The following is a 26,864-nucleotide window of genomic DNA, read 5'->3' as shown; positions in this document are numbered from 1 at the left end:
GCTCCTGGAGCAAGCTGGAAGTAGGCCAGCTTAGGGATCCAGCTCCCCCGCAGCTATGACTATCTTTCAGGATGGCGGGCCCCTCCCTACTGGTCGTTTATCAGAAAAATAAGATTTTAATCCATTTTTCTTTCTAAAAGTAAGTGATAGATACTTTGCCTGACCGCCCCCACATTGCTGCTGTGGGGCAAACACAGTGGGCAGCAGGCAGAGTGCAGAGACCATGAGCCCCCAGAGCATCCTCAGCTGACTCTGCAATTGCCTGGATATCTCCTGGTCAAAGCTTCCACCCCTGAGCCTGACTCACCCCAACTTTCCTGCCTGATCACCAAGTCTCACCCACAGGCAAAACCAGACAATGCTATGTATTTAAGCATTTATTGACAATTGCAGGTAGAATTTGCCACAAGATGATTTAGTGTATTAAGACCCCCCAACTCTCTAAATTCCTGGGTTTGGGGTGCTTCCAAACTTCCCCCAAGAAACTTGAACCCAGCAGGATGGACAGAAAGCTCAAATCTGGGTCAGAAGAGTTGGTGGCATGAGTGAAACCCAATCTAGGAAAAGGAGGGGGAGATGGGAAACGCAGTCAGAAATGAAGCTAAGAAGTTACAGTGCAACCATCCACACTCACTTGGAAGCTGAATAACCAGTTGCTCCCAGATGTTTTGAATGTCTGAGGACCCTCTTTCCAAGTGGCGAGAACAACCACTGTTTCCTCTCCCTAAACCTTGCAAAGAGTACTCTTTATCCCTGATCACCAAGGGTGGAGTGAGATAGAAGAAACCATCACAGGGTTTTTGCTTTGGGGAGCACTGGGAGTTGGTATTGGGGTGCAAGCAGCTTCAGCCTGGCTGATCATAGAAACCCAAAGTTTCTGAGGGACTCCTAGGCTTTATTTGATGGCACCAGGTAGCTCCTTTGGTAGTTCTAATAACTACCTTCCAGTTAAATCAGATACATCCTGGGCTGGCTCCCTGGGACAGGAACAAGTTCCTGTTTTCTTCCATCATTAGTCACAGGCTTCAGATTCACTTGGATGGTCCCTGAGCACCCACAGGCTGTAGGTCATGCTGAGTTCGGTGGCATAGGATGGATGGGGGCCGTTTCTCCAGATCCACCTGGACAGTGGATCCTTCCCAGGGGCTGGGAGCTTGGGAGTGGGCCAGAACCCCAGTGTTTTTTTTTTACAGATCTCTTGCTCCAAACATTAATATATCTTTGAGAGAAAGCATTACAACCAGGACAACCACATAACAATCATCCAAACTGGGACACCTGTGGTAGCAAAGGGGAAGCCATTAATAACCAAGCTGGGAAACAGCACAAATGGGAATCCTGGGCATAGTGATAAATCATCCCCAGTGAGGAAACAAGCCAAATAGGAGGAGAATCCAGTCATTACAGCTGCTCCCTCTCCTATGACTAAAAAACAAAAGTATAAACCTCTTCTCATCAGAGCAATGGAAACTCAATTTCTGGCAGTGATACTGAAACTAGCAACCTGTATGACTACCCTTTGTCTCACTGAGGCTAGTCCCACTCATAGTTACTCTGCCTCTTTGATGCAAGCTCAGATCAGAAGAAAATCTCATTGATATTTCCTGTTACATGGAGACAGCCAGAACTTCAGGGTGGGAACACAGATTTTTTAGTTAATTATTAAGAAGCCTCTCAAAGGAGGTGCAGCCCAGGGGAGTGCTTCCTCAGAAGAGCGGGCAAATCCTGTAACTCCACGTTAGGCCTCCAGGGGGCAACATCTCTCCAGCAATGACCACACCACAAGCGGTGCTGCAGGAAATACATTTAATTGGCCAAGGAATGAGGGTTTGATTTTGATATATTTTTTTAAAGCAGAGCTATATATTTCCAGTAAGTAATTTCCACTCCTACATATTTTCACGTAGATACATTGCTCTTTTCCTACTTACAGGGATCGGTACGTAGTTGAGGTTTTAACAAATACTTAAGAATTGATCAGTTGGTTGATGATAACCCAGGCTGACCTGAAGTATGGAGAACATAGGGTGAAATGGGAGGAAAGGAACCAGGAACAGGTGAATGTGATATGGGAAAGCACTTTTCTTTCTAGTTAATAACTTGCCCAAGGGGGGAAATTCATTTGAAAATTTCCAAAGACCTTCCTCCAAGATCAAACCACTACTAATTCTTTAAAAACAACAAAATATAACATCTTGGTTTTACACATCTTCCTCCTGTCATTTCACCCCATCCTACATACACATTAGAGAAACGAGTTCCAGGTTTATGCAGGCTTCTATATGTTTAAAGCTTTTACCTTAGGCTCAGCCCTTTTAGATGCATTGCCCTGGAAGCCTCTGCCCTATGCCCACCTAGATCATGCAGAGACTGATTGAAGTCATCAAAGCCCACCCACCGCCGAAAAGGGACTGTTGAGCTAGTCTCAGCAGGCAACCCTGAACTGAGCAGGGCAGCAGGCCCGGCCTTGGCGAGCCTAGCGTAGACACACTTTTCTTGTCTGCAAAACTCCTTCTCCCACAGAGCAGACTGCTGGCGCCCAGGGGCCTGAGCCTCTACTCAGACGTGCCTGGAGCTATCCGTCCATTGCTCAGACTGGGCTTCCTATTTGGTTTTCCAAGCAGCAGAAAATCAGCACCTTTAATACCACCAGTGTCCCTGAGCACCTTGATCCTTTTTCTGGAGAGGCCAACAGACCCAGGCAGCTTTGAGCGTGGAAGGAGAAGAGCATCTGTCCAGGGTGAAGGGAACACCCCACAGCCCTCTGGAGGGTGGCAGAGTTCCACAAAAGCTGGGCATAGGCCTTTCAACTTTACCCAATGACAAGGGAGTAACAAAGGCTACTGGCCTTATCACAGGCCTGGGCCCCCTGTCTTCCAGGGCTTGTGGTCACATTGCACTGGGTGAAGCCTCTTGAGGGCGAGGAGGCAGCAGGGTGAGGCAGCTGGGAGGGAGGCATCCGTGATTCCATGGACCTGCAAGGCCACTGGCAACAGAGGCAGCTGCCTCCCTACCCAAGCAGGAGCAGATAAGGCAGGAGCCAAGGCCACCTTCTTCCACCCCCTGAACTTGCTACGTGTAGAATTCTTCACAGTGCTAAGCCCAGCTTCTGCCAGGGCCCTGAGCATGTATAGAGAAGGGGCAAGGGTGGAAGTGGGGGATCACATAACTCTGGAAGGATGCTGAAGCTCAGGTGTTGGGCTCACCTGAGGAGGGGAGTGAGCAATGAATGACAGGTAGTCCCACAGCCAGGAACCAACCAACCCCAGGAAAGGCGCTGGCATAGCGAGTGGAGTGCGGTGCGCCATGCAAACATGCTGCTGGGCTAGATCCTGATCTTCCCCACCCCACAATGGGGCAGCAGTGTCTTCGCTAAGGGATGTCTGTGACTCAGAAGCAATGAGAGGGTTAGTCCTGGGGAAGCAAGGGAGGCCTTTCTACACAAGGGGCATGTGGCAGAGTCACAGAGAGGTATCCTGGGCATGAGAGAGGCTGTGGGCCCTGCCCACTCACTCCCCAGCCAAAAAAATGTCTTTACAACCAGGCCCCTTCCTCACCTCACCCACCATAATGACCAGGCAGCACCCAGTTGGGCTTGCATGGACCTGGTGCAGACCCCAAGTAAGGGCCTGGGTGGGGGCGAGAGGTGGGGTCCATGTCCTTTGAGGGTGAGGCTGGCCTCCAGGTGGAACTCTGACCCAGAGGAGAGCAGAGGGGAGCCAGGTACAGTCAGGCCTCCCCCTGCTGCCCTGTGGGGCGGGGAGCACCAGGAAACACTGGGAGGCAGGGGAGAGCACCCATCACTTTCCACCCCGGGGAAGTGCAGAGGCAGCCCCAGGCTGGGTCGCCATGATGTGGTAGATGGACTCCCGGAAGCGCTGGTCTCGGCTGAGCCGCTTGGCCACCTCTTTCAGTTCCTCCATGTTGTTGGCTTCCAGCTGGGAGGTCATGAAGGACTGGGACGGCTTCACTGGGGAGACAGTAGGCTTCACTGGGGAGATAGCAGCCCGGAAGGCCTGTGAGCAGCTCTCCTTCCACCAAGGCTTGGCCCTGCCCCACGCCCAGCCTGCCGCCCTCACTCCCGATCATACATGCCACTCAACTTCCCCAGCTGCTCTCCGAAGTCACCTGTCTGCCCAAGGTCAGTGGAATCAGAGTCAAGGTCACAACATCCAGTCTCAGAGCTGGGCCAGCCCTTCCCGCTCCTTCTGCGGCCTCTTCCTGCCTTGTCCCCCACAGCCGGGGGCCACCCCAGCCCACCCCACCCCACCAGGCAGGCAGCAGCCACACTCACTGTCGTTCCAGGAGGTGCTGGACCGGCGCCGGTGGAAGCGGCAGCTCTTGATGCGGCGAGTGGCCGCCTTGTGGATGTACACGGAGTTCTTCATGATGACCGGCATCTTGGCCTCCAGCTCCGCGTTCCGGATGCACTCCTCAAAGAACCCTGCGGCCGCAGTTCAGCTGCACCCTTCCCTCCTGCCCCACCCCACGCCTCCAAGGGTGCTGAGGCTGAGCGGGAAATATGTTGACCCCAAACCTTGGTAGATGGGAGCCACCCGATGAAGGGGTCAGAACTGTGCCCCCTACTTCCACCCCAGACCCAACAGCCAAGGAGATGCCTGCAGGCGGGAGTCTGGAGAAGAAACTCCATCAATCTACATGTCACCTAAGCTCAGCAGGCCCTGCTCCCTGCTGGGGTGTCCAGGGCTGGGGGTCCGGGCACCGGAGGGCAGGGCTTACTTTTCAGGTGGCTCACGTCAGCACGCATCCTGTCCTCCTTCTCCTTGTTCCGCACCTTGGAGTTGAGCCCTTGTTCCAGGCTCCGCAGGGCCCCCTCTGCCTCCCGGAGGCGCTTCTCCAAATCCATGCGGACCTTCACCTCAGCCTGAGGGGACAGCGGAGAGGGAGGGGTCCTAGGAGCCGTTGGCATCCTCCCTGGAAGCCCGGCCTGAGCGTCCCTGCCTCGGGCGGGCACTCTTCCCTCTGGACTCGGATGCAAGTGACCCTATTCAGCTCACATCTCACACCCCTGACCAGCTGGCCTGGACTTGGGCCCTGCACCCAGCAGGTGTCTACCTAGGAGGCTCCACCCAAGTGCAGGCTCACTGCTTCGTCCCCCATGGTGGCTCCCACACCCGGCTGGTCAGATCGGCAGAATAATTCAGGGAGCTGCCTGGTAAAGGACAGGGATGTGAGGGAGTTAACTGTGACCGGAGGGCCCTTAGAACGTGCTGCTCCTAGCGGGCCAGGCCAGCACCTTGAGCTCCCGCTCAGCCTGCTGCTTCTCTGCCGTCAGTTCCTGCAGCGAGTTCTGCAGCGCCTGGGACTGGGTGGAGTAGAACTCCCGCTCCTCCTCCAGAGCCCGTGAGCGCGCCTCATTCTCCTTCATCCTGCGAGGGCAGAGGAGGCAGCTGCTCAGTGCCCGCATGACAGAGGGGGCCTACTATAGGGGGGCAGCCCCTCATAGAGACCTGCATGGAGAAACCTCGAGACCCAGGGTCCATGAACCCCAGAATACTCCGGGTCCTGTCACCCAGGTGATGTGAGGGGTGGTGTGGTCGGCGAGGGGGCGTGGAATCAGAAGACTGGAGTCCTGGCGCTAGGTCTGGCCTCCTCTGTTAGCCTCTCCAAGGCTAACATCTGTTTAAAAGAAAAAGGGGGCTATGAGGACCTGCCAGGCTGCACCTACATCGTTATATGGACCCAATGGCTGTGTGTCCACAGAGCTGTCACATCAACTGTGGGTAGTGAAGTTTCTCTTCCCATTTGCCTGGCAGGGAAATTGAGTCCTAGGCAAAAGAAAGTGAATGACCTGTCTGGTCAATATCAAGTAGAACCCAGGAGTCCACGTGTCCTGTTCTAGGGAAGTTAGCAACCCCCAAACCTATCGTGGCGATCATGGACTCTGGGGTCCTGGGCCCCCTACCGCTTCTCTGCCAAGAGCTTCTCCTCCAAGAGTTGTTGCATCTTCTCCTCAATTTGCCTGAGGTTGCTATGGAGACCGCCGCTGGGAGGGGGCTGCTCACTCTGATTGGCCAGTGTCTGCAGCTGGTTCTCATTCTCCTCCAGCATTTCCAGGGTTTTCTTCTTCTCTATGGAGAGTTCCTAGCATGGAGGGAAGGAGAAAGGGAAGCAGAGAAAGAGCCTAATTTAGGTTCTGTAGCCTGGATGCCCTCACGTGCCTTTAAATTCCAGGGAGTGAAGCTCCCTTCTCTCAATTCTTGAGTAGGGACCCCAGAAAAGTCTTCATTATTCCCTTGAAGTAAAAGGCCAACCAGGATCTCACAGTGAGGCAAGCTTACTCCTTCATCGAGGGAGTCGGGGAGGATCCAGAGTGTCATCCTGCAAAGGTGGCTCAGGGCCCACCAGCACCAGGGCCTTCTGAGGTCCTAGTTCCTCCAGGGGTGAGGCAGGGAGTACGGGGGCCTTGTATGTGAAAAGCCCTTCAGGAACCAGCCCAAGATTTAGATGTTCTCCCCACTTAGCAGAGTAGAATCTGGCGCTACACAGAAATTCTAGAATTGAAACTCCCCATGAGAACCACCTTCCATGACGTGAAAATGGGAAACATAATAAAGATACAAGCCCAGCCCCAGTCAGGGGAGAGAGGATAGAACCCCTCATAGTCTGCAGGGCAATTTGTGAATCCAGTGAACATTACAGATCCTCCATGATGTGCCAGGCTTGCCCTAGGTGCTGGGCTTGGAGAGAACTTGACAAGGCCTAGTGAGGTTCACAGTTTGGAAAACACAACCTTGTGTGACATGACAGGTGCCGGGAGAGCCCAGAGCAAACACCTGCTGAGAACAGCCAGGGAGGTTTGGCCAGGCGACACGTGAGCTGAGTCTTAGGAGGATAAGTGAGTTTGCTAGGCAGATGGGAGACAGAAGGACATTCTGTGCAGAAGGCCCAGCCTGGGCACCGGTATGGAGCATGGAAGCATTTGGCTCCCACAGGGCATGTGAGCTCAGTGGCTTGGAGTAGGGGGCCATCTTTATGTGGGGTGCAGAGGGGCAGCTGAGGTTGAGTGGACAGGAGGGGAGGAGAGGCTGGGCCCAGAGTAGGCACTTGCACGCCATGCTAAGGAGCTGGAACCTTGTCCTCGACACATGCTACGTCCTCCTCCTCCTCACAGTTTCCGTGGTATCAAATGGAGATGACCTGGCAGCTGATTTCCCTTCATGTGCAACTACATTCAGGAGCAACTAAGAGATGAGCCACAAGAAGGAAGTGGTGGGTGGCCCCACGGCCCACCTTCATCCATTCTCCATCTGGTATAAAAATATAAGCACTGAAAAGAGTAGATTTCCGGAGGCCCTGGTCACCACAAGGACACACTTGAATTTGTCCTTCTGGGTCTAGCTTTGGACCTCAGGTGCTGGCTGGAGTTCTCAGCAGTCCACAGAGAATAGTCCCTTTAGGTAGCAGTCCCTTTAGGTAGCACCCCTCCATGCCCCATTCTGCTTACTGATAACCTCTGGGGAAACATTGTTGGAAAAACTATCACATGGCCCAACCACAAGCCCACGTCCCAGCCAACTCACCCTCCAGAAGCCCCTCACCTCCAGTGTCTGCTGCAAGGACTCGGTGAGGTGCCTCAGCTCCTTTTTCTCTTGCTCCACACCCTTGAGGCATCTTGCCGTTAGTTCTAGCTCCCTGCACGGACAGAGGGCTGGTATGGCAGTGCCCACCCTTCCTAATCCCCTACATACGCAGAAACCCTTCCACTTTACCTCTGGACTCAGAGTCATCAGAAGACCCGACCCTTTGCCTGGCTGGGTCCTGACAGCAGCTGTGGGGGCCTAGGGCCAGAAGGAGATCCTGGCCAAGCAGGGTTAAAGTGTCTTGTTCCAGGTACCCATTCTTCTGTCAGTCCGGGATAAACCAGGGCCATCCCACAGATGAGAAAAGCACTGGAGTAACAAAGGAGTCTGGCTTCACCCCACCTTCCCTGGACAGCCCCTGCTAGAATGCACACATATTCATACCCGGGCTATTGCCGAGGCCCTTCTTTGAGGTGACAGACTCCTTGCTGCCTTCTTTATAAGTCTTAACCACCTTCATGTCAGGCCTTCATGCCTGACTGCCCCTCTTCCTGCTTCGGCTGCCCTTTTCTCTGCCCAATTTTCCAAATCCTACCCATCCTTCAAGGCCTGGCTCAGCTAACCAAAGAATCACATAGATGTCTTAATTTCTGAAACATAGGGGCCTGTACTATGTCTCCCAGCACCTGGTTATATGTGATTTTGTTAATTTTTCCTGGCTGTGAGTTTGGTTTTCCCAAACAGATTATAAGATCCTCAAAGGAAAGGCCTTTTATTCACTGCCTGGCAGTGTCTGGTTCTGGCTACGTACTTGGTAAGATCCTCTGCCCTCCTTCCTCCACACAATGAAAGTCTACTATTTCTATGTATGAGGTTGTTGCAAGAAAAATCTTTCCGGGTTATCATTCATGAGTAGCTGCAATGGTGACGATGGTGATGATGAAGAGGATGGTGGTCACTACCCAGAGCATAGTTTCCAAATTCCAGGAGAGGCTGTGCACACGCAGATTTCTGGATCCTGCCTGCTGGAGATTCCATACATGGGACTAAAGATCCTAAGGGACACCATTAGCTAGAATGTGAAAGAACTAGGTGGAAAAGTCTGGGAATGTTGGGGGTCTTGGCCAAAGGCACCTCCAGCTTGGTCCTGTCTGCCCTGGTAAGGAAGGCTTGGTGGAGGCAGCGGGGTGGGGTGGGGGTGGCAACTGGTGGGGAGATGCCTATAGCTGCCCATACCTCACGCTGCAGTGAGCAGAAGTGGTCTGATTGTGTTACAGTTCCTTCTGTAACAGTCTAATCCCCACAGAAAGGGAGGTTCCAGGTGTCCCATCTCACCTAAGGAAGGGTGGAGCTGAGCAGCTAGGAGAAGCTAGAAAAGACCAGAAGGACTTGGGAGAGGAGAAAGGAGAAGACCTGGAAGAGGTGCGTGCAACAAAGAGGCATGTGAAGAAGGTACACCTGCTTCTCGGCCTTGGACTTGTAGCAGGGGCTTTGGGAACATGGAAGGAGACACTTCAAAGAGATGTGAGTGAGAGACCGATAGGGATGCTGATAATGGCAGTCTTTATCTTGATTTGTATATTTTGATTTTGCTCCTTTCCTTCCAGACTTGCCCAGCCCCTTCTGCCTCTTTTCCTATGAGTCCCACCAGAAGATGCCTTAGACTTATAACTAAGCTTTCAGGTCTCACTGGCCCTGCTTTGGGCCAGCCCTGGGCATTTACCCACAAGAGGATGTGTAACTTCGGATGCTTCATTGGGAAACCATATGCTTTCTTTTCTTCTCTCTAATGCACTCTAATTCTACTAAAGTTCTTTTCTACTGATGGTCTTACACACTAAGAGTATGTTTTGTGTTTATGTGGCAGGTGGCAGAAACTATGTAGAGTGTGCAGATTTGGGAGTTAGGGTGTCTCTCATTCTTCCCACTAGCACTTCTGGGTGGAGGAGTCCCCAGACCTGAGAACCCACAGGGAATGTTCTAACCTAACTTTCTTCCCGCTCCCCTCCCAAGACGCCATCACCACCTCTTGATCTGCTCCTGTTCCATTCTCAGCTCCTGCACCACCTCCTCAAACTGCTGCTTCTCGGCCTCCAGCACCTGGTTAAGGCGTTCAAGCTCCTGAAGAGAATCAGAGAGGAAAAGTCAAGGGCAACAAAAGGCCCTGAGGTCAGGAACCCCCACCTTAACTTGGGGATCCCTCCAGGATTCAGCACAGTCTGGAGAACATGCCAGACCCAACCTGAATCAAGTCCTGAGGAGCCCTGGCCCACTCAATGACACAGACTCTACAGAACCAAAATCTGTGGTGAGCTGGCCCATTTGAGATACATTTAGCAAGCAAAAGGCGGGTTGTCTCCAAGGGGCAATTTTAGTCACTTACACCCTAAGGCATGTTGCTGGCCCTCAAGCTCTGGGGCAAATGTGGATGTGTATTTCCATGAAAGATCCCTGGAGCAACCTTGGTTAGAAGTGGCAATGAACGCAGCAGTCTCTGCCCACCTGTTACTATGCAGGTGTTTCCTTTCACCAGCTCTCTCCTCCGCAGGGCAGCAGCCTCCCTGCCTGCCCTTGACCTGTACCATGCCCGGCTTCTCTTCACTGACCTCCCTCAGCAGAGGCAGCTCTCCTCAAGGCCGCCCACCTGTAATCATGCAGGCCTCTCTCAGCAAACCTGTTCCTCTCGGGGCAGTTCTTCCTGCCTGCTTATGTCTATGCAAGTGTACTTTACTTTTCTGTCCCTTTCCCTGATAAACCTGCTCTTGAATAAAAAGAAGAAGAAGAAGAAGAAGTAGCAATGATAAGCCACTTCCAACCCAAAATCTAGAAATCAAGACTTTCTCCCGGCATCCGGGAAGCACCTGCACAGTCGGCTACTTCCTAACACTCAGCCCCTGAGGAGCAGGGAGAGAGCCAGGAACCCCGAACTGGCCCACGGACGGCCCGTCTCTTCAGGAACAGCAGTGAGCATAAACATTTCCCCAGCAAGTATGCACCTTCCAGGGGTCCTGTTTTCCTGGGGTTCAATGGCAGGTGGTGCTGGGGGGTAGGTAGCTGGAATCCAAAGTGATGCCACTTTGTTTCTTCACATTTTACACTGGGTCAGGGGATATTATAGCTAGACCCACTCTCTTTCTCATTTTCTAGCCCAAAATTATACTCTGACTTTCCACCCAGGAGATTTGTTCTCAAGAATAATGGGAACCCCTCCTGGGACTGTGGCTGCTGATGGGGAGAAGGTGCCATTGAGGAAATACAGAAAAGCTGTTTTAGCTGAAGGAGAGGGAAGAGTTTGATCCCAAACCCCACGACCACCAAGCCTAAACTTTTAAAATTTTATTTATTTATTTATTTTTGCATAGAAGAACTGGGTGCAGGGGTGAGAGGATTCACCAGAGACAGAGTGGGGAGCAGAACAGGCAGATTGACTGAAATACACAGCTGAAGGGAGCAGCAGACAAGACAGGAGAGGTCTGTTGTGCTGTGTGGGTCAGCAGCCTGGCCGGGGATCGAACTCAGGTCGTGGGGGTGATAGCACTGAGACTTAACCCCTAGCCCACCAGGAAGGTCCCATGCCTAAACTTCTTACCCAGATTGCTGCTCTTTCCCATCCCCATCACTGGGCACAGTTGGAAATCATTAGTGATGGCCACAGCGCTGCTCCCTGGTGTTCTCAGACTCCTCTTGGCATTCTGCACAGCCACAGTGCCCCTCCTGCCCACCCAGAGCAGTCCTCACCATGGGCAGCAGCTTGACCAAAGTGAAACTCACTCACTTTTGGTATCCAAAAACCAGGGAGTCCACAGCTGACCTGCCTCCCTCCTCCAACATGCTGTGGCTTTAAGGAAGGCCGGCGTGTGGCGGCCTCCGCTGGCCTCATTTCCTGGCTAAAGACCTAGATAGAGTGTCTAAATTTTCCTCCAACTCACTGCTGCCCCAGATTTAGCCTCTCTGATGGATAAGTCCATCTCTCCCTGCCAGTATCTGTGTCTGTCACTCCATCCTCTCCCCTGGCTTCATGAATTACCTGTTTTTAAGTTGCTGACAACCCACCCAAAAGTCTCCCTTCTTAAAATGTATAGAACTGTAGGAAGGAAATGCCAAAACTCACATGCGGGACCTACATGAGAGTTGGAGACGTGGCCCCTACACTGCTGGACAGTGAAGGCTCAGGGCTGCCACGATGCCAGTCTTCACAGTCCGCATCCAAACCCTCAACAGGTCTTGGATTTGTGTTTGTTAACACGACAATTCCCTTGTCATATCCTCGGGGCTGTGTTCTGCCTATTTGTTGACTCACAATTTTCCATGTTAATTTATAGACCGATTCCCTTTGTGGCACCACAAGTGTAAGTGAAAATGGAAACAATTCATGTTTTTGGTCTGTTTGTTTTGTCTTGTTTATGGTAATTGACAAAATGATTCTGAGGTTCAGCTGGAAGAATAAATGGGCAAGAATAGCTGACAAAATTTTGGAAGAGGAAAAATGTGGCTAGATTGACCTACTGGATTACAATCAGGTGGAATATAAAGTGACAAAGTCAAACATGTCCATTCATTGAGTCTTTCCATGAACATTTATCAAGCACTCACCCTGGGGAAGTTTGGGGTGAAAAGAGACACTGTGCTTCTTGGCTGTTAGGCCTGATTCAGAGCCCAGGTTGGGGTGGCTGGGAAGAGTCAGGGTTAGCAAGAGGTAAGTCAGAAAGGCAGGCACTGGGCCAAGGCTGCTCACACCGGCCCTGTGACTTGCCTGGGAGAGGACAAGAAAAAGGAGGCAGGCAAAGGGAAGGGACTAAATCGGGGCTCTCCCTCTGCAGGCTCCTCTGGAAACATAGTCTAGAACTTCCAGCCTCAGGCAGTCCATGTGCCACATGGGTCGATTATTAATAACATGATTGTAATACTAACAAAAACATACATTCACTAAGCCCATGCTCTGTGCCAAGCACTTTATGAGTGACACCTCACTCAAGTTTCATAGCCCCTTAATAAGATGGGTTCTATTGTGAACTCCAGTTCTCATATGAGAACATGGATGTTCAGAGAGTTAAGTAACCTGCTCAAGGTCACACAGCTAGAAGTGCGCAAGGTAAAACACAAACCCACGCAGCCTGGCTCCAGAGCCTGCCTGCCTCCTTTTTCTTGTCCTCTCCCAGGCAAGTCACAGGGCCGGTGTGAGCAGCCTTGGCCCAGTGCCTGCCTTTCTGACTTACCTCTTGCTAACACTGACTCTTCACAGCCACCCCAACCTGGGCTCTGGAGCCCATGGCCACTACCCTCACCCTCAGGGGTGATGATGACTCCTTAGAAAGTCCAAGGCCCAATACTGCACAGAGATCCCAAATGAAGAGGAATTTAGGGGCTCCCCACCCTGAAACAAGGGTCTCCTTTGCTCCACAGGCTGCCTGTGTTGAGCATGGTCAGAACTTGCATTGCTGACATTTAGAGGGGACCATTGAGATCATCCAACACAATCACCCTCACAGTGCCAGGAGCCCCGTGGACAGTAGAGGCCATCACAGCCTCCTGCAAACATCGCCAGTGAGGGGCGGTGCATTACCTACTGACACAGCTTATAAAATTTTTCAATGGCTCTTTTCTAAAAGGTGATTACTGACCCTTTTTACCTTTGTCCCCTGGGCACTGGCAAGGAGAAACACATTTTTTGCCAGGAAGCTATAGCAAGTCTGTCTCAAGCACTAGCAGCTCATCGCTGTGCCCGTTTGATTTCTCAGCAAGTTCTCTGGGAGCCCAGCTCTCCTCCATCATCCCCTAGTGCCAGAAACATAAACCAGCACACCTTGGCATTTAGGGACCCACAGAATGGAGGGGCAGCAATTCTGAGCAGCCTCCATGTGCACCCACCTCTCTCTGCTCCCTCTGCAGGCAGAGTTCTTCGGTCTCTTCCATCAGTTTGTCTGCCAAAGGGAGGACACTCAGTCACAGAAAGCTCACTCCAGATCCGGTGCAGGGGCTTTGGTGTCTACAGTGCCTCTGCCACCCCCAGCGTTCCCCATGGAAGAGGGTGGTACTGACAAGCCAAGACCACCCAGAGGGTGGGACCAGCTCCTGGGGGCAGCAGCTGGATGCTGGCAGAGCTGTCACCGGCTGTCCATTGCTGCTCCTGTTCTTTGCATTCGCAAGGCAATGGAGGCCTCATCCTTGGAAGCTCGGTGGGTCTCTGCACCCCTGGGTCACTGTTAACCTCTGCACTAGTGTTTGGTTGGTGGGGGAGGGCAGAGCCTGGAGAGCAGACAGAGGGGAACCTGGGGCCCCAAGGACCTAAGGAAATGGCAGAGAAGGTCCCAGGCAAAGGTCCCAGACTCAGCATGAGCATGCTTAAAAGCCAGCCAGGTGCACAGGGGCCTGGAGGCCTGCAGTCAGGTTTAAAGTGGGCTGGGGGTGGCAGTGGGGCAAATCCATGAACTCCACTTAAGGGCCCTTCCTGGGAGCCTGCCACAAATGCTTACAGGCTTTTCCCCATTTCACTTGACCCCATGCCACCTTTTAAAAGCCTTTGTTTCCATTTCAAGGATGAGGAAATTAAAGCTTGGAGAGGCCACTCTGACTATGGACACACACAGCTGACAGATAAATGGCAGAGCTGGGTCTGGAGTCAAGGCTCCTAACCACCAGGCTCTTCGGCCTCCTGTCATGTGGGCCAAAAGGACATTTATTTTGCCATAAAGCAAGCTCCAAGCTCTAAGCTCATCTCTGGCTAGCTTGCCAAACTCCCCCACCACCCCCAAGACATGCCCCTGACTGTAACCCCTGGCCCTGATTGCTACCATTAGGGAGCCTCAGCCTCCAGTCCTTCCCTCCAGCCAACCTAAATACTCCTGCTTCTCCTTGGCCAACTGCAGGCCCTGGGCCTCCAGGCTTTTGATCATGGCTTCTCCCAGCTGGGCGTTCTTCCAAGTCCTGGGGAGGGAGGGCAGATGGATCAGAGGAGAGAAGAGGAAGAAACACAAAATCATTCAAACAGAAGCTGAGAGGAGAAAGTGTGCATATTTTGTATTCGCCCATCCTTTCTCTAGAATCTGAGCTCGGATCCACTCCGCCCCGGGCTCTGGGCTTGCCACCAGCATCGATCAGTTACAGTACCTGGAGGTGGGCCCAGGTTGCAAAGTGGGCCACCGTGGGCTGGGCCAACAGCACTTTGGGAGCAGGGAAGATTGCTTCCTGGCTCCTATCTACACCACCTGGTGCAAGCCTGGCACGGGGCACACACTGTATTCTTTGTCACACTAAAGAGCACAACCCAACTCAAGCAGGCAGGTGCTGAGACAGGGGTTTACGTGCAAATGGCCTGTGGTGGGCTGCAGGTTTCTGGAATCTGGGCCCTGACTTATAAAACAGTAGCTCTTGATCGGGCTAGGCTTAATTATGGGCCCAGGGAGGTGAGAGGGGTGTTAGGAGGCAGCCACATCTAGTGATGCTGGATTTGCTCCCAAGAATTTGAGACAAGTGATATTCGGCTGTGACGCTAGACAGGTAAAGTTCATTTTGCTCAAAGCTCACTTAAGAGACCCTTCACAGATGTTCTGAAACCTTGCCCACTCCAGCCAACTCCCACAGCCCTGTCCTCAAGCAGGCCCAGAAATTTTCCTCCCCAACCTTGACCTCTCTGGGGTTCTTCAGTGCCCACAGGGATCCCAGCAGAGAGGCAGGGCGGTCAGGGTAGGCCCAGTGCCCATGCCTTCCCCCCTCCTGGACCCACGAGCACTTACACCTTCCCCGACTCCTGCAGCATCTCCAGCCACTGGGTCTGCTCAAACTCAGACTCGGCTGCCAGCAGGACGTTCCCCTGCCAGGAAGAGGAGCCACAGGGGCACCTGAGACGAAGCCACTCTGGGGATGGAGGCTGCTCCCAGCCTCTGCAGGCCCGTTCTGCTCTCCCACCCGGCATCTTTGTGACACTGACACCCCTCCCTGGCCACAGGGAACCTGGCAGAGCCAAACAAGCTGGCCTGGCCCAGCTGAGTCCAAGCTAAGGGGGCAACTTTACTCACGTGGAAGTCCTGGTGGGAGATTTTCATGGCGTAGGGCATGCTGGGCTCTTCCCTGGCCTCCACCAGGCAGCCTCCCAGAGGGATGACACCCTGAGAAAGAATTGGAACAGGCAACCCCCAACCCACCCAGCCCAGGTCACTCAAGGCATCTGGGAGGGCTCAGCTAAAGTTGGGTCCTGCCAAGGGCCCCAGGCTGGCAGGCAGTCAGAACCGATGCCCAGAAGGGAAAGGGCCGTGGCAGGCTCTGTGGCCCAGGAGGACGGGGAGCCCAGTCTGGGAGGGAGGATAGCGCATCTGTAGCCCCCAAAGGATCCAAACTGCTGGATCAGAGCAAGACAACAGATGATCCCTACCCTCCCGGGATTCATTTCCCTTTCCCCCTCCCCCGGGGCCCTGGGAAGAGGTGCTCACCTTAGGGTGTATATTGAAGTATTTATTGCTTTCAAAGCTCTTTTTTTCGCTCTCAGAGTAGTAAAGAAGAAAGCTCTCTTTGATGATGAAAAATCTATGGGAGGGGGTGGGGTGGAGAGGCACCAAAAGGAAGGAGTGAGGTTTCTCAGGACAGCAAGTGTGCCCTTCGGCCCTGCACACACACGGGCACCCATGGGACACCAGCTCAGACTCATTCTCATCGACTCCCAGCCCATATCTGAGCAAAGGCAGCCCAGTGGGCATCTGAAGTGGGAGGCCTGCAACTGACTTCCAGCTCTGGCCCCTCCCCCTGTCCACCACCCTTGGCAAGGAGGGTGTCCAAGGTCCTCAGTAACTCCAACCCCATGGGCCATTTATCTCCAGTCCCTTGGGGCTTGCCTGATGAGAGATAGCAAGATTCTGAGATGTGGGCCTCACTGGTGCCACAGGGGTTAAGTCTCAGTGCTATCAGCTATCACCAGCCACTTTGGCATGAGTTCGATCCCCGGCCAGGGAGGTGACCCACATGGCGCAGCAGACCTCTCCTGTCTCACCTGCTGCTCCCCTCAGCAGTGTATTTCAGTCAGTCCGCCTGTTCTGCTCCCCACTATGTCTCCGGGAAATCTTCTCATCCTGCGACTCCCTGTACCTCTGGCCTGTACCCCAGTTCTTGTATGCATAAATAAATAAATCTTAAAAAAAATGATTCTGAGACAGGGCATGACAAGTGATCGTGAGGCTGACTGTCAAAAGGGGTGTGGGTACCAGTCTGACGAGGTGCCTGCAGCTTACATGGATGCCTGCATCCCCCTTTGATTCCTCACAGCCTCCTTCCAAGACAAACTTAAGCCTTCTGTGACCCTGGTGCATTCTGAGTGTCATGGAGGTGATGTTCTTGATGCCAGCACCTGGTGTGCTTGTACCCGCCCTGGGTATCCTTAGGGGACTAATGATTGCAGCTGACTACTATGGGATACCAAGTCACTCCCAAGAGGAGAGCCCATGGGCCCCAAAGCTTGAGTTTCAGGGACACCCAGCCTGGCTGGCTCCTTCCTCCCAGGGCCCCAGTTCATGCAGATGTAGTTGTGATGGGATTAGGGGGCACTGGAAACAGTGGCAGCTGCCACTGGCTCAGGGGCTCAGGATAACCCACAGCCCAAGGCCCTCCCCCCTACTCTGGAGTCAGTGACTTCTCACTGGCAATTGGATATCAGCCATAGTGGGAGCAGGTAGACATGGAAAGCACATTCTCTGAAACATCACAGGATGGGCCAGCACGCCATAGGCTGAAAGTGCTCTCCTGTGAGGAGCTTGCAAGTTGCCGATGGGCATCACAACCCAGTCACAACTCAGTGACTCTGAAGGTTCCACAATCAAGTGATCTTTCCTGAGGCCACAGCTGCTCTTGGGAGGGTCCCTGGGACTGCTGCCAGCTGCCAGCTCTTCCCCAGGAAACTGGAGCTGTTTTGGTGTGAGCCTCTTGCTGACCCATTTTCTTTTCTTTTTTTTTTTAAAGATTTATTTATTTATGCATACAAGAGCTGGGGTACAGGCCAGAGATGTCGGGGGTGAGAGGATTCACCAGAGACAGAGTGGGGAACAGAACAGGCAGACTGATGAAATACACTGCTGAGGGGAGCAGCGGGCGAGACAGGAGAGGTCTGCTGCGCCATGTGGGTTTCTCCCTGGCTGGCCAGAGATTGAACTCGTGCTGCAGAGGCCAGGGATTGCTTCATAGTGTGGTGCTTAACCCCTTGCACCACCAGGGAGGCCCAGACCCATTTTCTTTATTTGCACTGGCCCTCAGGTCTGCCTAGCCAAATACTCAATAGAGTCCTAAGAACCTCAGAGGTGACATCCTGTTCATGCCAACTTTTCCTCTAGGACTTTCTGCACCCAGTGGAGAAAGAACACATAAATCCCACCCTCTGCAGAACTGTGGGGACGTTCTTGGCCTTCCACCACCTGCCCACCTTCTCAGCTTTCCCTCCTCCCCTGCCCTCAGCCTCTGCTCCAGCTGAGCTCACAGCACCCCACAAGCCTACGTGAAGCCTGACCTGCATAGGAGACCATGAAGTTCCCTCTTGCTCTTCATCTGGCTGAATGCTTCTTGCCCCAGGTGACCAGCCCAGGCCCTGCTCCTTTCAGAGCACCTCCTGTACTCGTGTCCAGGCAGAATGCACTTGGCACTTGCATGCTCATCTTGTCCCAAGGGGACGCTGGGCTTCTGGAGAGCAGAGCCATACTCCTCACCTCCACCCCTGCCCCAGTCTCATGGACTGAGGGAGATGTCCCCCACCATTTCAAGGGAACTTCAGATTAGTTAAAAGGATAGGCTTTGGCATCAAACAGACCCGCCCTGTCCTAGTTAGGGGGGCTTGGGCAAGTAATATCGTCTCTCTGTGTCTCAGTTTCTATACCTGTAGAATGGGTAACAACTGTCCCTGGACATTGTGAGGATCCGAGGAGTTCGTGCATGGGAAGGGAGAGAGCAGGGGCTCTGGCATCAAGCGGTCCTGGTCCCTCAGGCCACAGCCTCAGACCAGCTCTCAGACTTGCTGAGTGGCCTTCCCAATGTTATCCTATAAAGTGGGGATGCAAATATCTGCAGGAAGCAGATTCATTTATTGATACAACACATAATTGCTGAGCTCCCAACTGTGCCAGGCACAGTTGCAGGTGCTGGGGATAGAGGTGTGGACAAGGAGACAAAAATCCCTGTCCCTGTGGAGCTTACTTTTGAGTGGGTATACGTGCAGTGGGGAGGCAGACAGTGAACAAGTAACAGATGCCATATACCAGATGCTGATAAATGCCATGGAGGAAAATAAAGCAGCGTAAGTGACAGAGTGAGGGGTTGGGGGAAGAGATTTTAAGGTTTAAACAGGGTGGTTGGGGAGAGTGTGGTTAAGAAAGTGACATTTCAGGCCTCCCTGGTGGTTCAAAGGGTTAAGCACCACACTATGAAGCAATCCGCAGCCAGTCCCCAGGCAGCCAGGGAGCTACCCACAGGGCGCAGCAGGCCTCTCCTGACTTGCCCTCTGCTCCCCTCAGCAGTGTATTTCAGTCAGTCTACTTCTGTCCTAGACCAATTTCAGTCCTGGGCGAGGCACTGTCTCCAGCCCTCACCCTTAGGACGAAGGGTCCTAACAAGGAGTTGATGGCCCCACTGGGCTGGAGTGAAGCCCAAAGAATGTGTGAGGTAAAGGGCCTCTGTCAACCTTGCCACCTCTTCTCTCCGGTCTTTAAGAACAGTATATTCACTTCCAGATTAAGGACCATTTATAAATTCAAAGACACTCATTTTCCTGTCTTATTGACTTTACTGAAATCTCCTGACAACTATGAGTGATAGAGGTATTTATTTTTGTTTTACTGTGAGGAAACTGAAGCACCGAGAGATTAAGCAAATACTAAGTTGCAAACTAGGAACTCAGCTCTGTCTCTGCCAAAGTTCATGTTCCCAACTGCTTGCTCTTGATGTCTGGGCCCCCTCATCACCACACCTGACCATCCTTATCACCACACCTGGGCCTCCTCCTCACCACACCTGGGCCTCCTCATCACTACAGCTGACCATCCTCATCACCATACTTGATCCTCCTCATCACCACACCTTACCATCCTCATCGTCACAACTGATCTCCTTATCTCTTATGACCTAGAGTCGTAGTCTTCCTGGAGCTTCTCCCAGCAAAGAAATTGCAAGCTCAGGTCAGAGCTTATTAATGAATCTCCAGGTACAGACAGGTACCGTGCTGGGGCCGGGGTCTGGATTATTCCCTGCTTTCAGGGAGCTTATCATCAAAATCAAGAGAGAGTGAAGAAATCAATAATTTAAGAACTAACTAATGTCCATCAAGCTCCTTCTTCATGCCAGACACTGTTCTAGTATCATCATTATGTGTGTTAACTCATTCACTCCTCACATGAGCTAGGTGACGAAACTGGAGCACAGAGAAGTTAAGTGATATGCCCTAGATCACACAGCTGCCGCATGGGGGGAGCTGCCATACCTATAAAGCCCCAGGGTGCTTATTCTGTGGCTTCTTGAAACCCCAAAGTACTCTGTGGCACTGCAAATAGGTATGGGTGGGGGGTGGGGCGGGGGAATGCAGGCAGGGAGGGATGGGGGTTTAGATGTCTGGCCAAGGGAGTTCTCAGAGAGGAGGTGACAACTGAGAGGGGCTATAATAAATGAGTAGGAATAGCTTAACAATGTGGGAAGAAGCAGAAGGGAGAGGTGCATTCTACACAGCAGGAACAGCAGCTACAAATAATAATGTGTCCAAGTTTATCAGAATATGTCTGGTATTATTGTCCTATAAGCACAAAAGGGGTGGGCAGTGGTGCAGGGGGCACCCGCTTAGTGGTGGGGTGGTGCCAAGTAAAGGGTGAGGTAAGATCAAGGAGAGAAACTGGCCCAGAGCAGCGTGGGCTGAACAGTACTGGGCATGGCCTCCCCTAGCGGATGAGGAAAGCTGCCAGTGGGCCCCACACACGCTCCTTATGAGGTCAAACTAGTTTTAGATAAGGGGAGGGTGTCTCCGAGGGGTCCATAGCCAGATAGGAAAATTAGAGTTGCTGGTGATAATAGGCACTGCTTATTGCTGATAAAAATCGCCAGGGTTTGGGGTCTCCCTGATGGCACAAGGGGTTAAGCACCACACTATGAAGCAATCCACAGCCTCTGCAGCTGGAGTTCGATCCCCAGCCGGCCAGGAAGCAACCCACATGGCGCAGCAGACCTCTCCTGGCTCGCCCACTGCTCCCCTCAGCAGAGGACTTTGGTCAATCTGCTTCTTCTGTTCCTCACTCTATCTCTGGTGAATCCTCTTAGCTCCCGCATCTCTGGCCTGTACCCCAGCTCTTGTATGTATGAATAAATAAATCTTTAAAAAAATCCACAGGGTTTCTCGAATGCTTGTACAGTTATTCTGGGCACCTGGTCCTCCTCATCACCACACCTGGTCTCCTCATTACTTCTGACCTGGAGTCATGGTGTTCCTGGAGCTGATCCCCGCTGTACAGTCAGCCTGGGATGACATGAGGGCCAGGACTCTGGCCTAGGTGATAGGATGCCATCCAGCATGAACTAGGGAACCCAGAAGGGATTTTCCTAAACTTTGCCTCCACCCTTTATTCCTCTTCTCATTGCTGCAGCTAGAGTCGGCTGGAGCTTGATAGTCAAGCCGGACCTCTCCACCGATGCACCGGGGTATGAAAAAAAAATGCTGCTTAGACCCAAAAAGTATCTTCTAAGTTGGGCAGGTCTATTATAGAGGTGCCCATCCACTCTGCTGACCGCATCAATATCTAGAGATGCAAAAGCCAAGTTAGGGAGAAAGTGAGAGAAACTTGGAGTTGGGGGAAGTCCTGTAGGCTGAAAGGAAGGAGGGGTGATAGGACAGCACAGGAAAGAGGATGCAGGCAGACATAAGATCCTGGATCCCACAGTGTCAAGAGACAGTGTGATCAAGCCCGATCCCACCTCTGGTGATGGCAGATGCGGTGCTGGGAAGACTGGAGCACCAGGTGGCTCACACACAACCTGAAGGTGCTTGCACTTCCTTGATTTAAATGCCTCCTCTTGGATAAGACTTCCCTTTGGCATAGTCTGCTAGACTTACCAATACCTTGTGTGAGAAGCTGGGGCATCTATCAATATATGGCAGTGATGGGGGTGGGGACTGAGATTGAGCTGAGCCCCACATCTGGTTGTGGGGATCAGCAAATTACTCTGTGAACAAGGAACCATGTTTAGAGCCTCTCGAGGATTAGCAGAAACTCTGGGGCAAGTTTTAGACTTGCTCAGATGTGAGATTAGACCTTGGGCCAAACTTATTTTACTCTCAAGAGGACAGTGGGGGTGTGAACTAACCATGGGTTACATTTTGCAGGAAGGAGGATGCTCTTGCTTCCCCAGACTGAAAGTTCTAGAAAAGGACTAGCCTTGAGCCCCTCTCAAACACTGAGAACAGTGTGTGGGGTTGCCACTAGGTGCCTCCGAGAGCCAAGGAAGAGCAGCTCATCAGAAGCGTCCTTTTCAGAAGTGGCAGAAGGAAGGTAGAGATGATGTGATCCCCAAAGTGTGTCCTTGGCCCATTCTGGGTGACCGGGCATGCTCAGGGGATACTCTTCCTGACGATGAACTTTTCTTGAGTTAGGTCTGAGATGGTAGATGGCAGGAATCCCACATGTGATGTGCAGGAGTGTTGAAAGGTTAGTTTATGAACAGATTGTCAAATCCAAGGGTATTTAAAAAATTGTTAGCAGTAATTCTTCACAGTACAGCACAAACAAGCTTCATATATAAAATGGATAATAGGACAGAGATGCTGGGTGTGGACCTTGAAGCCCCACTTCCTCATCTCCACCTTCTTATGCTGGAATCAAGGCAGGTTTAGAATTATCTGTGGGGGCCTCCCCGGTGGCGCAGCGGTTGAGCGCTGGGTTGCGAAGCTGCCCGCGGCCTCTGCGGCGCCGGTTCGATCCCCGGCTGCTTCCTGGCCACCGGCGGAGGATCCCACATGGCGCACAGACCTCTCCTGTCGCCCGCTGCTCCCCTCAGCAGTGTACTTCGGTCCTTCTGCCTGCTGTGCTCCCCGCTCTGGCTCTGGTGAATTCTCTCACCCTCCCGCACTTCTGACTGTACCCAGTGCATGTATAAACAAAACAAACAAACAAACAAAATAAATAAATAAAACATGCCTCTATAAAAAAAAAATAAATAAAATAAAAAAAAAAAATAGAATTATCTGTGGAGCACAATTTGAAAACCACAATTCAATCCACCCCCATTTTGTAGAGGAGCCACACCCAGCCAGTGGGGGGGACACGCCGCCATCTGGGTCATGCGGCTGGTCCCCGACAGAGCTGGGACTGGAATTCAGAGCTCCTGGGTCACTTTCCACCATAGCCACAAGCTACTCTCAATAGAAACGGCTTTATTCTTTCCAAGTCCTGGGCACAAGTGCCTTCAAGTGTTCTGCTTTGGCCTGGCCCCTTAGCAGATGAGACATTTTCAAACAGAACATCAGTGGCCTCTAAAGCAACTCTGGGGGAGGCGGGAGAGGAAGAAGTGTGATTTGTTTGCACCATTAACTCAGGAACTTGGACAGACTTCGTCCAGGTGAGTCACGCTGACCGTGATGAAGGCTGAATGAACGAGTGTTTCTTCTTTTACAGCTGGATGAGCCAGAGCCGGTGGCCCTGGCCTTTACCTGAGGACTCAGAGCAACCTCAATGCTGCTCCCTCGGGAGGGCCACGAGTGGTGGACAGAGATCTGGGGAGATTACTAGCGGCCGCCTCACCACCCACTCCCCCATGCTGTCACTCTAGAACAAGTGGGGAGAACACCGTGGATTATAAAGGAGGGTCTCAGGTCACGCCCAGTTGTAACATGACCAGCAGGGAAGCCACAGCTGCGTTGGGAGGACTCGTGCACGGTCAGCTGTGGGGGAGGCTCTGAGAGCCAGAAAGTAAGATCAGTCCCCAGTGCCGCCTGTGTAAGGCTGAGCCTGGTGCTGGGGATGACACGGGAGGCTCTTCTCAGTGCTTTGGGACACTCAGTCTTGCAGAGTGACTTCTAGGAAGTGGTGCTCAGGGTCAAAGGTCAAGTTCCTGGCCCCAGATCCCTGCAGCACGGTGACCACCAACTGTAGGATCACCTTTCTCCCCTGTGCAGGTGATGGCCTGAGATTTGGGGGGAGCGCCGCCATCTCCATGGCTCCCTTGGCCACAGGTGGACCTTGTGAAATTTGGGTCCCTGGTCAAGGGACCCCTGATGTTTCACAAGAGGGAACTGCTGCTGGGCTGGGCTCAGACCACCAGCCACCCTACAGCTCGGGGGAAGGAGTGCAGGAAAGAGGCTCCACGTCAGGGTTCCAGTCCTAGGAGCGGCTCAGAGGGACCTGGGAGAGGGTCAAGAATACTGGAGGAAGGATTAAACCCTGGGAACAGTTTGCCTGGCTGTTCTTTCACCAGCCCCACCACAGGGCCCACATGGGCCAAGCCCGAGACCACACTTCCCTCCTGGTCTCTGAGCTGTGGGGTGTGAGCTGCCAACAGCACCCGCCTCTCGACTGCATCTTTACCCACTGGACCTCTCCCCCAGATCCTCTTATCTCTGCTAAGTAATGTTTTTGATTCCTTTCCCCTTTTGGTGTCCATGGAGAAAAAACAGATGCCTTAGCTCAAGGGCATTGTCCCACCCAAGGAAGGGCAGGGCTGCCCAGGCAGCAGGGCACAAGCCCTGAGCAGGAGAGGTTTCCTAGGACCTAACCAGCGGCAGCCAGTCCCATCCAGTCCATTGGTTATTAATGCAGCTCAGGAGTCTTTCCAGACCCCTCCCCTTAGCCGCCCAGCTAGGGCATCGATCGCCCTAATGGCGAGGCTCTGCAGTGAGTGGCCCGAGCTGCCCCCTCCCCAAGCCTTCCTGTGGCCACTAATTAGCTGAGGTCCAGAGATCCATTTCACAAATGGGGGACTGGGACTCAGAGGACTCTGCTGGGAAGTAAGAGGGGGCTAAGAAAAGCATCGTGCCTTCCCCACCCCCAGGCCCCCTCTGGATGGCTGTCACTGACCCAAGGCTAAAGTGTGTGTGTATTCCCAGAACTGTGAACACTGACAGAGGCCTAGTGTGGGGCACTGGGTAGTGGTTCTTTTCTTAGCTTTAGGGGAGGGGGCCCTGCACACTGGCAGCTCCAGAATTCCTGGAGCTGGAGGTGACAATCTCCAATTGTCACTGGAGGTGACAATCTCCTTAGAAAGGGAGTGGAGGGCTTGACTTGGACCTGTGTTTCAGGGCATGTACACTTAGATTAGACAGGTTTTTGAGTGAAGCTACTGATGGAGATTCTTGGGTGGGGGTGGGGCGCTAAAGCTCTCCAAGACTCCTTGGCTCCACCAGCGTACTTTCGGCTGAGAGTTTTTGCCTCTGATACCTCCTGTCCTAGTTATCTGTGAGATTAGAGGTCACATCCTCATAACTGTGGGTGAAGGGGGCTAGAAGACATACGCTGGGGATCACATTTATCCCAATAAACCCCCTAGCACTTATTGTGGATGCAATCAGGTGAAAACGCCTGGCAAGAAAGTCTTGGATATCAAGACCCAGACACAATGCCAAGGGCAGCAGCCAGGTCCAGTGGAAGAGTGTTGGCTGCCCGGAGCAGCCGAGGCGTCGGGGTAGGGGGACATTCTGCAGATGGCACTTGAACCTACAAGCGGCCTTCCCACCCCAACTCTGCCCTAGGAGAGACAAGGCTGCCCCTGGGAGGTATGGCTCAGACAGCACAGCCTAGAAGCCTCTCACAAGCTCCTCTTCCGCTGCCATAAACCTCCATTTAGGGGATCTGAGATGAGTTTAACCTGGAGGAACTCAAGGAGCCTATATCCCACCCAATCCCAGAGGGAAACCTGGCAGAATGAACAGCGGCTGTGAAGCCAGCTATGGAAAACATGAAACACTGTCCGCAATTCCATTTGTTCTGTGGTCTTGTAGAAATAGTAAATTATTCACTAAAATAGAACATCACAGCCAACCACCACCACATCCCCTGAGGTCCATGGTTCTGGGAAATTTTGAGGGCCTCCTGCTCAGGAGCACATCAGTGTGGGTGGGGGAGGGGGGTCTCCACATACTCCTAGTTTGCAGGCAGGGTCACACCTCCAGGGAGGGTCAGGATCAGGCTCTCAGTTGCAGACCATTCCTGTAGCAAATCTCAGAAGCCAGACTGGCTTGAGGGTAAAAACTGCCCAGATAATGCCCCAAAGCAGCTGAAAAGTCAGGGCTGTGAGTGCCCCCTTTCTCCTACATCTTTCAACCCTACTTATAAGTGGCAGCTTCTACTGACCATCTGGGGAGTCTCCTCTGAGATGGGAACGGGGAAGCTAGTGCTGAAAGACAGGCCTCCAGTTGCTGTGACCCTCCCAGCCACCCCTTCCAACAGCCCCACCCCTTAGCTCTGCTCCATCCCACCCAGGGTTAGAGCCTCCTCTCTGCCCGCACCACTGGCATTCCTAAACCTCAGGCCAGGTTTTTAAAATTATTTCAAGGGACAGTTAGAGGGATTGCCAAGATCATTCCCACAGGAGCGGGCACAGAACCTTCCGGGCCCTTGTTCCCTCCCCTGGCCTGAGACTTTCCAAGGGCCTGCGTGCAGCCCAGCTCACTCAATGCCACTGCATTTGGGTAAACAGAATGGGGAAGATGGGAGGTAGGACACCAAGCCCCACCTCTAAGCCTGCTGCTCCCAGCCAGGAGGAGCAGCTGAAGTAGAAGGGAATTAGCAGTGGGGGCTCCAGGAGGGTGACTTTGGAGAGAAGCCGCTTCCTCAGTGGTAGAATTTGGCCCAAGCGGACCCAGCTGGGATTCTAACCCAATCAAGACCTCTTCAGCCGCATCCATGCGCGCCTCCCCACTCTGATTTACATCAGTTCCACAGAGACTTCACCATCACCCCTGGCCAGTGGTTCCAAACCAGTTCACAGCCCTCAGACAGAGATGACCCCAGCCCAGGTTGGGAGCCAAATTTTCCGGGGGGTGGGGTGAGCGTCGAGTGAAATGGGGGTGAGGCCAAGGTCACAAAGGAAGGCAGAAGCAGTTGAGGTGATGAAGGCAATGAGAAGGGCTTGATCTTCAGGCCCTGCGCTCCCTCCCCAGCCGGTGCCACGCGGCACGGGGCACACTCACCGGCGGGACCACTTGGCCGACTGCCTCCCGAAGGGCCGCTTCCACAGCACTCCATAGAGCTGCACTTTGGTGCTGATGTCCAGGGCGTCCGAGTCAGCCTGCTCCAGGGACGGTGAGGGCGACACCGAGTTGGACTTGGACGTGAACATCCTGCCACGGCCGGGCAGCCAGGGACCCGGCCCAGCCCCTCCCCGGGC

The 26,864-nt window shown here is 53.0% G+C and overlaps 1 protein-coding gene across 2 annotated transcripts; it reads right to left on the bottom strand.

The window, feature by feature from the left end:
- Positions 1–366: 366 nt before the first annotated feature.
- Positions 367–26,864, bottom strand: PLEKHD1 (pleckstrin homology and coiled-coil domain containing D1). 2 transcript variants are annotated; one of them, XM_037503571.2, is made up of 13 exons: positions 26,668–26,864; positions 15,971–16,064; positions 15,560–15,649; positions 15,278–15,354; positions 14,377–14,468; positions 13,413–13,465; positions 9,571–9,665; positions 7,563–7,656; positions 5,927–6,105; positions 5,258–5,390; positions 4,741–4,885; positions 4,295–4,444; positions 367–3,991 (listed from the first exon to the last, which is right to left on the bottom strand). In XM_037503571.2, the coding sequence occupies exons 1-13, from the start codon at positions 26,814–26,816 to the stop codon at positions 3,801–3,803; spliced, it is 1,542 nt and encodes a 513-aa protein (XP_037359468.1). In that variant the 5' UTR covers positions 26,817–26,864; the 3' UTR covers positions 367–3,800. The 2 variants fall into 2 exon arrangements, with proteins under 2 accessions (XP_037359468.1, XP_037359469.1); XM_037503572.2 differs by having other exon boundaries at positions 367–3,970.

This window comes from Talpa occidentalis, unplaced genomic scaffold (genome assembly GCF_014898055.3).
Source record: "Talpa occidentalis isolate TD23 unplaced genomic scaffold, MPIMG_talOcc4v2.1 talOcc4.11, whole genome shotgun sequence".
NCBI lineage: Eukaryota > Metazoa > Chordata > Mammalia > Eulipotyphla > Talpidae > Talpa > Talpa occidentalis.
The sequence above is the reverse complement of the archived record's forward strand: the minus strand, read 5'-3'. Positions and strand labels throughout refer to the sequence as shown.

What these genes read in the sequence shown, in the direction of transcription:
- PLEKHD1 (XM_037503571.2), bottom strand. Translation starts at nt 26,816, where the DNA reads ATGTTCACGTCCAAGTCCAACTCGGTGTCGCCCTCACCGTCCCTGGAG. An exon ending in GAACAGGAGCAGATCAAGAG is followed by an intron (nt 7,657 to 9,570) that starts GTGGTGATGGCG and finishes CTGTCCGTGCAG; the next exon opens with GGAGCTAGAACTAACGGCAA. An exon ending in CCTTGCAGCAGACACTGGAG is followed by an intron (nt 6,106 to 7,562) that starts GTGAGGGGCTTC and finishes CCTCCATGCTAG; the next exon opens with GAACTCTCCATAGAGAAGAA.